The 14,989-nt window shown below is 38.3% G+C and overlaps 1 protein-coding gene across 2 annotated transcripts in view; it reads left to right on the plus strand.

Annotated features, from left to right (window-relative positions):
- The window catches only part of LIN52 (lin-52 DREAM MuvB core complex component), a 41,334-nt gene that overhangs the window by 1,794 nt on the left and 24,551 nt on the right, over window positions 1-14,989 (plus strand). For both annotated transcript variants that reach the window (XM_027720068.2, XM_027720070.2), the window contains exon 5: window positions 125-208. In XM_027720068.2, the coding sequence (XP_027575869.1) occupies window positions 125-208 (84 nt within the window). The remainder of the gene's footprint in view (window positions 1-124; window positions 209-14,989) is intronic.

A 14,989-nucleotide genomic window follows, 5' to 3' on the forward strand; every position in this document is an offset into this window, starting at 1 on the left:
TGGAACATCTGCTGTTCACTGGAAATAGATCTTGTCAGAAGTATGGCTTGAAAATGCTCTGTGAAGTACTAAACAGGTGAACTGTCACTAGAAGGCTAAAATGTACACTTTTCTCTTTTCTTAGAGTTGGGGAGCCTCACTACAGCTAATCTGATGGAAAAAGTTCGTGGCCTGCAGAACTTGGCTTATCAGCTGGGACTAGATGAATGTAAGTGCTGTACACAGATGTTACTGACTGCATCACAAATCTTCCCACTAAAACGTGGTTGTGGTACGTTTTTAGTTGGAAAAGTTTTTTGGCAGATCTGGGAAGTGTCTGACAGTTACAGTTAGTGATCTTCTGAAGCAGGATGAGAAAGTGAGCTTACATCTCCAACTTGTAGCCTACCTGCATGGGGGAAACAGCAGAAATAACAAGTGGTTGTGCGTCACTCTGGTGTTATCTAGTGGCATGTAGACTTCTGTTCCTGACTTATTGTTGCTTTATGTAAGTCAGATCACTTTCCTTAATTTCACACTCAGATACTAAAACCATTCCTTAGAATACTTGTGGCAGTACTTCTCTCAAACTTCATGCACTGCCTCTGCAGTGAAGCTTTCACTTGTTTGTAGGATTCTCCTGTCACTTTGTGTTCATACTGTTTTCTGCTTCTATAACTGTTTTGTGTTTTTTTTCTTAACACTCGATCATGGCAGGAGGTGATGTCATTGAGTACTAACGGTGACCTCTATCCCATTTGAAAAACAGCCAGTTTTTATTGGGCTTTTTTGAAGAAAGAACTGCTTTCATCATTGCATTTAGCACTCTGTCGTTAACAGGCTGATCCAGCCTTGAGGATTTCAAGAGTACTGTGGGGTTGTTTAATGCTACCTGTACATACTGACATATTTACTTTTTTCTGTTTCATTTTGGTCTAACATAGACCTTAGTTGCAGTTACTCTTGGGCTACACAAAACACAAAAAATTTTAGAAGTCTTTCACCTTCCTTTCAGTGGTTAACAAAAAGTAGTAATAAACCTTTAGAATCTTTCTGACTGCAAACCTAGGATAGCCTAATGCTTTTTTATTAACAAATCATTAAGCCTGTTTTAACATACTTCTTCAAGCTTATTTTACTTTCAGTGCTAACATCTGTTAAAACTGTAAAGCATTTGATGGAGTAGAAGTTAAAGTATAACAACGTAAAACTGAGTCAAATGCAAAGATTAGCTGATGATTGGCTTTCTCATTTAAGTTGTAGGCTTTGATGTCAGACAGCGTTGTTCTGCTCAATGGAGTTTAAGCAGAGCCTGAGTTACAGTGAAAGGTAGCAAGGTTTTGTTAGCAATATTTGCTACATGCATTTCCATTTATTTTTACTGAGGACAAATGAATGTGTAAAGAAGACAAAGTGAGTGAACCGTGAAATATGTGAAGCCCAAGAGTTATAACCTTTAGTCTCTAGTAACGGAAATCTTGAATTTTCAAGCTTTGTGAAAGGTCTCCATGCTTGTAATTTCTTGTCACTGAAGTCAGTTTTCCTTTACACTGTAATACGTTGAATGCTTTGTGTGTCATAATATACATGTATCTTTGGAAAATTTTTACCAAAACTTAGTTGTGGAGTTTGAACAGAGCTTCTTAGGACTGTTTTTCCTAGTAGTGTCTTTAGGTTGTTTTCTCTTACAGACTTATATAAGCGAGAGAAAAAGAAGGAAAATCCAAAATATCTGTTTATTAAAGGGACTTGTGGTTTTGTCTCAGAGATATTGGATTCGATTATATCTTTGTGTATCTAAGTTTAATAGTCCCCTCTTGACTTAGCTGGTAAATGGAAATAGTCTGTCAAAAGGAGGTTGAAACCCACTGCTGACCAGTCTCCTCTAGATGGCAGCATGAGGCCTCCCGTCGAAGTCTTGCTTCTTTTCATTTTATAAAACTGTCATTTCAGTCACAGTTTGTTCTTCCCAAGATTGTATTTTGTGACGTATTTTCTGTTCAGAACATGCATTGTCTTTTTTTACAGTATTTTCCAATGTTCTATCAGCACTGAGTGTGAGAGACAGTTCTGCTTCATTATGTTAACAACTTTTGCTTCCAAATCTTCTACATCCCACCTCAAATCCTTCGTATTTTCAAAGACTTTTATTTTCATCCAAGTTATTAATAAAATGCTGTGCAGGACCAGGGTGATTCTTGCAGAACTCCATGAAAAATATATCTATTGAGTGACATTGCAATCATGTTGTCAGATCTATTATTGACCCAGATCACAGCATACTTTGTTGATATTGTATTAGAATTCATTAGGCAAAGTGATGTGGGACTGTGTACCTTTTGAAAAGTTTATTCATAGAGGTACTATTGCAAAACTGACATTAGATATCGGAACAGTTCATTTGACATGACGTAGTTTGATAAATTAATAATTACTGAATTACATGCTTTGTTTCTTGAATTCATATGAACTCTCTTACTGTTTTGTCTATATAACTGAGCTTTCATAACAAATGTGGAAGAAATTTATTGAATATTTTGTCCATGTTCACTGCTTTCATCTCGGAATGGTTGAATATTATTATCTGGATTCCATGTTCTTATTATCTATAATTCCAGCTGTCCCTAACTTTTTGGCCATTGATTTCTCAGATCCTCTTTTGGTTGCTTGCTTCTATCAGATCTCTCTTCTCTACAACTAATTTCCTCTCCTCTTTTTCCCATAGGGTTACCTTTACTTTCTGTCACCCTGGCTAGTTTGTTGACTGCCCCGTGGCTTCTGTGAATCAAATTAATTTGTAAATATATAATTTATGTTTTCTTTCCAGCTTGTTTGACCTCTGTTCTTCCACTGTCATCCTGGCATGCTAGTAGGCGGATTCTCGCTCAGAATATTCCTTGCAGAATATTCTTCCCTTCCTTAGCACAGAATTCACATCAAAGGATAGTTTTCCTTGAATGAAACAGGATTTTTGTAGCATGAACTGATGATTTATTTTTTTAAATTTTTGCTGTCCTCTTAAAAGATAGGCTATCCTTGGGTCTCTTTTGTGTGTTTATTCTTTGCTACGAGGTGGTTCAGGAGTTCTCCAGCAGCTTCCAGGCTCAGGACCTTGTATCAATAATAATAAAGTCTTCTAAAAATAAATTATTTTTCAGCACCTCTTCTGAGGTCTCAGCTTGTGTTTCCTTGCCTCCTTTTGCTTGTTGCTGCTTTTCTCTTTTTGCTTCAGTTCTCAGAATCACACAATCATTTAGGTTGGAAAAGACCTCCAAGATCATCAAGTCCAAACTTCTCACATTAGAGCTTCTATTTTTTTTTTCTGTTAATCAATTATTTTATTGGTTAGAATACATTGAAATAATTTTTAGTATTAAAAATCCCGCTTTGTGTTGATTTTGCTGTCCCTGTTAATGTGGATATTGTAAGGGTGGGAGAAGGAACTGGGCTTAATGAACACACCTACTTTTAATTGTTCATGTAGTTGGGAGGCATAATATCTTTTCTGAATGTGAGCTGCAGCCAGTCAGTTTCATTTCTGCCGGTGGCAGAAGTTTGATGGGAAAACAGGGTATAGGCTTATGTTATGGGCTTTTTCCTGCTCTCTGTCCCTCCAGCTTTGCTTTGAGTGGAGTAGTGAGCACTGTAGAATGAGGAGACCCCAGCTAATGTGGCAAGCAGGAGGAGATAGGTCTTACTTGGGAACTCAGTCACAGATCCTGACTCAATGTTTGTGGCCCAGAAAGCAGCAAATTTCAGAGCGTGTCATGTAAATAACGGCAAATTTAGATTGCTACATCCGGTTTTCCACTGTATGATCCATTGCACCTTTCACAGCAACTGAGTCAAAGTTGACTTTAGAAGATTTTTGATGTCTTGGGTTCATGAACTAGCAGCTCTGGGAAGCTCATGCATTTAAAGATATGCCTTGTCATCCTTTGGAATATATGTATACAGAGAGATGCGTCTGAGAACTATATGCAGAGAAAAATGTTTTTGTTATAAAAAAGTTAAAATAAAAAGTTGGTGTTTTTTCCAAACTTCGGAACAAACCTATGTGTATAAAAGTAACAGATATGTAGGATGGGGAGGTGGGAAAAGCATTGTGTCATTGAAAGAATGTGGTTGTCCAAGGACTTTCTGAAGGCCCTGCTATTGCTTCCCTGGGAATTTCTGATATTTTTCATGTAACACCTGCTGTACTGGTTCGGAAGTCCTAAAATGTAAATGTAGGTACCTGGTATCACAACCACATTTATAAAATCTCACTGATGCCAGAGAGATTATGTGCCTGTTATGCCATCACAGTACAGTTTTGGTGATACTGTTAGTGCAAGACTTCCTCCAAAGCCTATTCTTTTTAAGCCCTAATATCTTTGTGAAGGTAATAGTGCTTTTGTGCTGTCTGTGCCTTAAAGATTAGAAAATATGGGATAACTGACGAAAGAGATATGAATGCCATTTATAATTTCCCTGTCAGTGATTTTTGCTAGTCTAATCTCTTGTGTTAGATTGAATTTTTATCTGGAGTTGAAGCTAGTTTGTGATGTTCCTGCTATAAAATTAGGAATTACTGTATTATCTAATGTTAAGTCCTCATACTCTTTCAAGAGCAATGAGACAGTTCCTGAACCTGCTCAACCAAGTCTCCCTATTTATAGTGTCCTGTGGTTTTGTGTGCCCTGTCTTCCACTGGACTCTAGCAACTTTGCTGCTGTTTTCTTTGTAATGCTTATTTATTTTCCATATACATTCAAGCAAATTAAATACCAGGGTGCAGTGGAAGAGCTATTCGATGCTAGCTATCAAGGGCCCGCAAATTAGACCTGGATGACCAGGGAGATTGCAGGTGAACAGCAGAAGTTTGGTCATCTTATAGCACCAGACTGATAGAGGAAAAGTCAGCCAGCATATAGTCAGTCAGTGATGGTTTTTCTTAAGAAGAAGAATAAGAAAATGACTACGAGTTTTTAGCCTGGAGAAAAACAGCTGAAGCAGTATGTGAAAAAGATATGTAAAACTGATTAATTCAGTGTAAGTGTGAATAGGGAATGACCCTTCGCTGTTTCTTGTAGTCCAGGAGCCAGACAGAATAAGAGTGTGTCAGGACAGACATGAGGAAGTACTTGTGCTGCACGTTAAAGTGAGAACTCATCGCCGCTGGATATTGTGGGTGTGGAGTTTATCTCACTCAATAAATGAGATAAATTATTGGAAGATAAATCCATCAAGGGTGTCTGACCACTGAGAAGTCACCAGGCTTGGACATCTTGGAGCTGCAGAAAGCAGGGAGAGATAACTAGGCAGGTACAGCTATGTGCTTCCCTGTTCTTACACTCTTCTAGAGGTGTTTGCTGTTGGCATGTCAGTCAGGGTGGTGGGTTGGAAGGACCTTTTGTTTGACAGTGGGTATTTTTGTTCATTTATTTTAGTAATAGGCTAGACTGCCTGCTAGTTAAGCAACGACTACCAGTAATCACTGAGGTGTCCCTGTAATGGAGAGACCCTTTCAGAGCCAGCAGGAGATGGATGGGCACATGAATGAGGAACAGCTACCTTGCTCCCAAGTTAAGCTGTCCTTGGTTGTGAATTGTAGTTCTCTGCAGCCTCAGCAGCCTCTGAAGTTTCTGGAAAATCATAAAGGAGTCCTTCTGAACTCCAAGTTATGTACAGATCGCCACTCTTTCTTAGATTGTTTGTCTTCCAGTTTTCATTTTTCACAGATAAATGCTGTCATGTTCTCTTGCCTGCAAGTTCAGCTTTTTTTGTAGGTTTGGAGGGGCAGAGCAGTTCTATCTTCTTCCTTCATCAGGATTTAACTGCAGCATATTTTAAACACTTACCCTTAGTTCTGCTGGTGATCCTTGCAGGCTACTCATCATTGAGTTTTTGTGGAGTTTATTTTTTTATGCTGATTGTAGGTAGGATATGTTTAAATCAGGGGCTCTGTCTTTGGTGGACTGAACTTATATTATCTATTAAACTACAAAACAAAGCATGGCAGTTATTGAACTTGAACTTTGTATATACGAAGTTGTTGAATTAGAATCAAAATAAGGAAAGGAGGGAAGACAATGTATCCTCTTAGTGAAGCATCTCTTTCCTTTTGTGTAATGTACTGTCTTTCCTAGGAGTGTCTACACGGCACAAACATGCAGCCCTTTTTAGGCTCTATGCAAAACACCCGGCCTTTGTACCCAAACAAGCTTCTAGCAGTGATGTAATTGATCAGATAAAAATATCTAAATATCTCCTGATCATAACCACTTTTTCTTTAGTCCTGGCAACACATAGGCTTTTTGAGTTTGGAAGCCTTACTTCACAGTTGTGAACGTGTCCTCACTTTCTACATTACTGTTGCCTGGTGCTCTTTCTGGTCAGTATGTACAATTGTTTGTAACAAAATGTTTCAGGTTCTTACATTTATAGGAAACCAACATATGAACAGATATGTGTAAGTAAAGAGTGCTTTAATCTGTCTCAGGGTGTCTTCTGAAATGTCTTGTTGGTCCATTTTGGTAAAAACGGTATGTTCACTCTCTGCAGTCTGGGAAGTTGCATGGAAAAGTGAATTGGATTCTTATGGTTTCTTATTAGCCAAAATGAGGTTTTGGAATCCATGTAGAAGAGCAGACTCTTTCCTTAACATGAACCCTTTCCCTATTTCCTTGGAGAAATAAGACTGTCTAAAGTGTTGTGGTGGAGCTGGAGAAGAGAGCTATCTTTTGGAGAAACAAGAAGGAAATAAAGTGAAAGGATCATGTGACATGGATCTAAATCTAGATCTCACAGCAGAAGACTCAGTGCCAGTTATTAGAAAGATATAGCAATGTTCTTACAGTCTTGACTGCTGACAAAAGAGTAAGGAAGATGCTCACTTTTTCTTTGTTAAAAGCTGGCACCTCCAGAAGTACAGATATTAGTGTATCTGTATTAATCTAAAACAAGAAAGAAGAAAATATGTGTTGAAATCACCTGTATTGCTCTAAATATGTTGGACACGGAAGAGAACATTTTCTGCCAAGTCTAGTGCTTGTTATGTTCTTAAACTTAAAATGTACGGTTTATTTACTTGCAAGGTGAGCTGCCCTGCATCGGAGGAAGCAGTTTGAGGTGCGTGTACTTCACTCATTTCTGCTTTGCTTAGAATTTTCTTTGTAGCAACTAATTTTTTTGTTAGTTTTCTACATTCCCTGCCTTGCTGAATGAATCTTCATCATGTTTCAGTTTTGCTTGAAAGCATATTTCTCACTTATTTTGTTATATGGTACTGTGTTTGACAAGGAATTTGTGTGAAATAGTATACTTCGTGTGCTTAAAAGCTCAAAGGAAGACTTTTATAGCTGGACAACAAAATTATGTTCTTTAGACACTGGATTTTTGCAGTATTCAGTTAGCTTAAGGAGTTGCTTAGCAGAATTAGTTGACTTCTCCCACAAAATGTCACATTTTGGATGGTTTGTTTGTGGGTTAGGAAATGATCACAGAGATTTTCAGGAGCTTACAGTCAGCTGAAATGGTTGGTTTAGTTTTTCTTAGTAGGAAAAAATATGAAGAGTGTTTTCAATTTGCATTCATAGTGATCCTTTGTCCTTATTTGTTTTTTTTTTCAGAGAGGTGAAAAGTACGCTTAAATTATCTGTTCAGATGTTTATATGGCCCTGTCACCATAATGTCCAAGGTGCTATGATTTCTATGTGAAACCTTGGCCTTTCTACCAATTCTTTTTATATTCTCCTCCCATGCTGTAGATCTGCTTCTTCATTTTAATGCACAGTACTGTGGTAAGAGATACTCTGCATCTGCAGAAGGACAAGGAAATCACCTTTCCTTATACTTTTTGCTGGGTGGCTTATTTACAGGCAGGATTTTTCCAGGGCACTGCCAGCTGGAAAAGCAAGACAGCAGAATGCCTGCTTGAAATTGCCATTCATATGTGATTGGTGAATTGGCTAATTTTGACATGTAGGTAGTTAAGAAATTATTACAGTCAGAGGAGTCATGACCTCAACTTTTCATCATCTCCATTGGCTTGTGCCCCAGTTTGGAAGTGAAGAAGGTATAGGAAGTTTTAATTGTACCTGTGTGATTTATCCTCAGTCAGCTCTTTAATTTCTTCTGGCTGTCTGAGGTTTCCGACACGCTGTAAATTTCTCCAACTTTTTCATTATCTGCAATTTCTTTATGACTCATGAATCGGAGTGGAGAGAGAGTGTGGATTTACAGCAGAGATAAACATGTCCATAAAGTCTGTATCTGTGTCAGTAATTGTACTGCTGTCAGTGACTGTCCTGTTTTACAGGTCTCTCTTGGGAGAGGAACACGCTTTGCTACCAGTGTCAGAGAAGTGTTCACTTTGATTTGCATTAACTTGCCAGGAGATTAGGTTGCAATGGTGAGGATCAAAATTGAGTCCCTACCTTGGCTGCTATTGTTTTTTTTTTAAATAAATGGGTGTGTGGTTGAGTTGCACTTTGTGTGCAGAAAAAAAATCCAAAAAAAGCAAGCAGGTTCAGGTGGTTCTTAAATATAAAATCAGGGAGATACAGTGTACTGATATCAGATGTGACTACCCATATGCATAAATTGTGCATTCTTACCATAAAACAAATACTGTGTCTAGATAACTGTCATGTATGGAAAAAATACTGCATAGATCCTTAGGGTGTTCTCTGTCTGTTGGTAAAGTAGAATAAATATTTCTGTAAGTTTCAAGAATTTTCTGGATCTTTGCCTTCCTTCCCTTCCCTTACTCTGAGGGGGAATTGCTATTGTGGATATCAATGGTGAGTAGCAATACAACATCGTAGTCTCCAGGCATTGATGACTGTGCTTGCTGCAGAAGGAGGTGTATACTGTTGGAGTTTGAGAAAGGGAAAAAAATCTCCAAAACTCTCTTAAATGTGTCAGAATTTCAAACTTCTGCAGTTTCTCTTTGCTTTTATTTTCTGTTTGATGCCTGTTGTAGATACTTGTCTTTTGTTAGGTTCTATAGATCAAGTTGGATTTTTTTTGTCTACGACTTACTAAGTTTTCGTCACAGTAAGAAGATAATTATTTTGTCACAGAATTACTTTTAAATATCCAAAGTGACTGTAAAAACCCCAATTTCCCTTATGTAAAGCATATATTGAAACCCCCAAATGCAGCTGATAGAATTTTTGTGAGTCTGATGAACACCTTTTACCAAAGGGAGATCATCATAAACAGTGATGATGTGATAGCTAGCATAGATAGCTTTTAAATGAAGTTAGATATAGAAGTGTTAGAAATACTAAGATGACGTCTGCCTTTGCATGGTTTATTCCAGAGCCTGAAGTTGGAAGCACAAAGAGAAGTTTTTCCAGTGGTAGACAGTGTCCCATCTAGCTCTGGTAATTGAGTTTCCTAAGTTATATATAAGGACCACATGTTAAGTGGCCTAAAAGCTGCCAGATAACTGCTGTTGATCTTAGTGAGTGATGCTCAATGCAGCATCAACATTCTAAATAAAAGCTGAGTTATTATGAGATGCTTTTTATCTGAACTTTGTTGAAATATCTTTTTTCCTTCTTGCTTTATCTACACCCCCATACCTAGTTGGTGGATCTGATTTTGGTAAAACAAAGGTCACCTCTGAAAGGTAATTCAACCAGAATGTATTAGTGGCTTTATTAAAACAAGACAAAACCAACAACCCCCCAAAAACAAACAAACAAACAAACAAAACCAATGACAAACAACAACAACAACAAAACCCCCAAAACAAACCAATAACCCCCCCCCCCAAAACATTAGTTATACCCTGGTATTCATTTCTAAAAATGTTTCTTCTGAAAGTCCCCTTTGGCTCCTATAGTTGATGGTAGGAAGAAGTGCTGCAATAGTTTGATCCTTTTGGAAAAGACTTGTTGAATTTATGTTGATAGAGTGAAGGTTGATCTAGATACTTCCTATGGTTAAGAGAAGGGAACCTTTTCAGTGGTAGTGGGGAAAGAGGGAGAAATCTGATTAATCTGAAGACTAACTGACCAAGCTGCTTTGAAAACTGTGATCATTCATCTGATCCATCACCATTAACTTTTGCAGCATTTTTGGTATGCTACTCAGAGCACTAATTTGTGCTTTGTGAAGACATCTGGAATATTAGCTTTGGTCAGTCAAGTTGTGGAACACATTGTGCAGTCACCGGGGTGGTTGTGCACTCTCTGTTCTTCGAGGTTTTCCAGACCTGACTGAATAAAGCCTTAAGCAACATGATCTGACCTCATAATCGATCCTACTTTTACTAGGAGACCTCCTGAGCCCTTGTAGCCCAGATCATCCATCCAGTGGTTCAATATTTCTGTGCTCTGAGATCCTTTCTAGAACTAAGTTCATTCAGAGCCTGCATTCCCCACAGCACCAAATGGTTCAGCTTGTGAGGTTCAGGCAGGCGGAACTCCATGATGTGCCGCTATGTGAGCAGCCTGATTAGGAACAACAGACCTGAGAATTCTTGTATTGCAGTGATGGCTTTTATGCTTTTGGAGGATGATGGATGAATGGACTTTCAAATACTTCCATCCACAGAGCTGATTATGAGTCTGAGCAATGTGGGCTGCAGAGCCCATTTTACTTCATAGGGAGATACAGTCCATTCAGTTTAATTTTTTGAGCAGAGAAAGAGAATGGTCCTCAGCATACACAGAGGTTCTTGTGTATCTTGGTTGAAATGAACAGTGAAACCACCTTCATCTGTCTAGACAAGTAGAGGGTCAATGGTGCTTGACTGAAGAGCTTTTAGCCACAAAAGTGAAGGAATGGTCTGTCACGTTAAAGCATTTCTGCCTGCCACATGTTTGGCACAGAAAGAAACATGACTACAAACAAAATATTCTTACATTATACTGTCAGAAGCCTATTTTTTGCTACTCTCATTCTGACAGGATAACTTGTAGACTACTGTCAGTGGAGGAATTGAGGATGGGGAAAAGTTTGATCAAGCATAAGGTTATGTGCATTTTTCCATTGTCGTTTAAAAACACAAAAATGCCAAACAAATCTCAGGAAACACTCTAGCAGGGACTCTCAAACCTTTACAACTGATCTGTGTTTATTATTTAAAAATCTTTTGCAGTCTATGCCTTTATCCAATTAAAACTTTTTCTTCTTCTTCCGTGTTAATAGAACATTTACTCTGTATTTACAAATACTGGAAAGATTATCCCTGTATCATCTCTGTCTGAAATGTTTTCCCATCAGTTTTGGCTTCTGGCAGGAGTGAAAAAAGGATTTTCTTCCCCAGTATAGGTTGCTGGACCTATTTGCGGAGCAACAGCTAATCCTAGTGAAAACCTCACTAGAGTGTGACTTTGAAGACTTGGTTCAGTTTCTGACACTACCACTGTTCTGCCTGGTTGGTTTATTTGCCTTCTTACGTGCCCCGTCCTATTTCCGTGGCTGGAAGGTGGAGTTCACGTTAACTTGCTTTTGTAAGACATTAGAAAAATCACAGATTTTAAAAACAGCATATAAAGCCTTTACTGTTAAGTATCTTTTCCTGTATGCTGTTTGTTGTTTCCTCCTACTTGCCGCTATTATATGCCACAGGAAGGCATCACTAGAATATTGTGTCTGTCATCAGTAGAAGTAAAATGAGAATGTGATGATGAAACAGATCCTAGCATCAAGTGCTCTTCAGCCTGGGACTGAGGCAGGATAACTAAGAAAAGCGAGGCTGTTCTCAGCCATTTACAGACATTATAGATATCAAAGGATTTCTATTTGCAAGCAGCATAAAGGTTAAAAATTATTAGTATGTGTCCATAGTAATACCGGCAATTATTTACCTGTTTGGTAGAACAATTGCTACATTCTTTTTCAGTTTTCTCTCTTTTGGATCCAGTGATAGTGCATACAAAGCTATTGTGAAAATTTGCCAAATATTTTGTCTCTATTGAGTGATTTCAGTTGTTTTGAGGATGAAGTCTTCTGTAAGATCAATAACGAACTTGCCACCTTTCCTCTTGCATCTCCAGTAACGCAACTTTGAACATCGTATCTGTATAATGTTGCTAGACCAAGTCTGATAGTATCTGTTTCTTATTGCCTCATTAACTTGTGAGCATTAGAACAAGATAAAAATGCCCTAAAGCCTCTTATCTGATGATTGTTGTAACCTTCTGAGTGCCATTAGTTTAAGTTTGCAATCAAATGCTTCCCCTGAGTATAAGGAGCACTGATTAAACCTGAAGTGTCCCCAGAGGCTTTTACAGCTGTCATGGGGGCGGTGGCTGCCCCTGTCCAAAAGGAAAAGGGGGGCTGGAGGTCCCGGTGGGGTGGCCACTCTGCAGAGATCCACGTGGCTGCCCCAGCTGTTCCGCTTTGCCTAATGAATTGTTTTACAAGGAGAGGCTGGATATTGTCATCACAAGCTGCCTTCCCTGGGGGCTGGAGCCAGCCTGATAATGACTAATGTTAGTGATAGTAATTGAAGTGTGATGGCTCTCCAGGGACTCGCACACGAGCAGACCTGTCAGGCACTTGTGGCTGGTACAGTCCCATGAATACCTCAGCAATGCTTTTTAATTGCTTGACTTTTGTGACTAGTTCCCATATATCTCCTGTAGAAACACATTTTATGGGGGTAGGGTAAAGGAGCTGAGGACTCCGCTATGACCCTTGGTTTACACATGTAGTTTACTGTCCTGACATGTTTCTAATGAGGATGCCTCTGTGTTCTTGCTCCCCCCAGTCCTGGTGTGGATCTGCTTGGTGTCTGCACAGGCATGTACAACCAATTTAATCTGAATGTACCTTTTCTTTTATATCTAAGCCTTGTTTTCTATATCTAAGCCTTGTTTTCTATGGTACCAATTCTTGATGCACAAAGATTGTACTTGATTCTAAAATAAGACAGTAATTTATTTCAGAATATCAAAGGATCACGGCTATTAATAGCATGGAAGCAATGATAGCTATTGCATTTTGTTAGGCATTGAAAACTGAATCTAAGATAGAATAAAAATCTTATAAAAACGTAGCATATCCATGTGTCCCAACATAACTGGAGTTTAAGTCCATGAGCTTTTGGGGGTTTAGGGCAGAGAAGTAACCAATTTATGTAAAATGGAGTAATTTTTGTTCTGAAAATTTTCTCCTTTAGAAGTGCGTTGTTGTATATATTAGTGGGCCTGAGATAAAAATAGCCCCAATGGGGAACTGTACTCCTAACTTCCAGGGTCCTAACATGAATTTGTTGGGGTACTGAGATATGTTGAATTTTCTCTGTCTGTACAGGAAAGTTTTGCTATGGCTTTTTGAGTTTTCGCTGGAGATCAAAAAAGGGTGCTTAATGCTGTTGCCAACAGAGTAGACATACTACCTCTTCTCATCATATTCATTGCAAGTTTGTTCTTCACCTCCCCCCTCCGGTGAAGTGTTGGCTCTTAGAAATTTATTTTGGTAATAAAACATTACTTTATACTTGCCCATGAAAGCATGTTTGAAGACTGTGAATTCTTTAAAGTGTCCAAGAGATTGTTGTTCCCTAAGCACACGACAAACTGGTATCATAATTAAGCCTGATGAATTAATGTGCAGAAAGTTAAGCTCAGTGGTTAACTCAGGCTCTTAAAATGTGAAACCAAACCTGTGGTTGGTGTGCTGTAATTCAGTAGTCAGTCCCAAAATATTATGTTTCAGTGGGTTTTGGTTCTGAGAAAATGGGTGTGTTTATTGCTGAAATTTTTGGTCACAATGAGGTGGTAATAAAGTTGTGTTTACTGCTTTTCACAGTTGTAAGTCTTGACAGTAAAGCTAAAGAATATAGTTCAGTTATTTTCTTGTAATTTATCTTAAACTTTTATTGTAATTGGGGAGGTGGGAATAGGAAATTCCATGCTGCCTAAGTAGAGATTTTCAGTTTGTAATTTAATTTTAATGATTGGTTGCTACAGTGCAAGCACAAGAGTGGAGGTAATTGAAAGGCATCTAATAACCAATTAAATAAATTTCACTTTTGTGTTGTTTTGAATACTGTTTTAGTGAAAGTTTGTAAACCTTATTATAATAAGCTCAGCAGAATATATTTTCTGTGTAGAAATGATTTTACATTCAGAGGGCATTTCCATAGGGAGAACTTTCTGTGCTATGAGGCATATATCCACATATCGTTTAAACTTCACAAATTGCCACTTATTTTGGTGTCACGATGCACCGTAATGTAAAATTTGGCTTTTCAGGTATTTGGTGATGTTTTAAAAACATCTGTATTATAAATAAGTATCTCTTCAAGTCCTTGCACAACATCCCCAAAACTCGTTATTGCATTTTGAAGCTTTCCAAGTTCACTGGCAATTCAACAAATATTAGCTCCCATATTCTTCAAATTAAAATGTGACTTCTGTTTTTTCACTCTGGGGTTTGATTGCTGTTCTGCTGAACCAGGTCAGTAGCTGAAGGGGAATCTGTGAAGAGCCCAGGTGTTGCAATAAGCTGCGTTGGTGCCCTTCTTTTGGAGGGTTGCCGAACTGTTTTCCCATGGTAGCTCTAGAGGGCTCTCTGCTGTTGGAAATGTCACATTTCTAATGAGTTATATGACAAAGGTCTTAATAACCTGTTGGTTGTTAAGGAACTCATAACGCTTTTTTTGCAAATGGTAACCTCATTGTCATCAGCAAAATACAGCATATGCAATTAGAATCTAATTTTCTCCAGTGCCAATTAGAGATTCTCATTTTTATTCTGAACTGTATTGTGCTCTGCATGTAAGTGTCTGTCCCTTAAGTTACAGCATTTAAGTAGCGTAGGAAGTAATTTTTGTATGTGCAGTTTGTGGCAGTAGAAGTATGGTGTTACTGACACTGTGCAAGAAAAACAGAAAGTAGTTGTCCCCGGTTTTATTGTAATCATGTAGTTTGTTACTGTAGTTGCCTTAAAAGTACATGGGCATTGTATATGATCATTGAAAGTAAATGTATAAGATGGAGGCACGATGAAAGTATGAAGAGTAATTTTCACCACAGTCATTGGTGTTTGTCATCAAGTT

Source organism: Pipra filicauda, unplaced genomic scaffold (assembly GCF_003945595.2).
Source record: "Pipra filicauda isolate LSUMZ 115617 unplaced genomic scaffold, ASM394559v2 scaffold75_size2874737_pilon, whole genome shotgun sequence".
NCBI lineage: Eukaryota > Metazoa > Chordata > Aves > Passeriformes > Pipridae > Pipra > Pipra filicauda.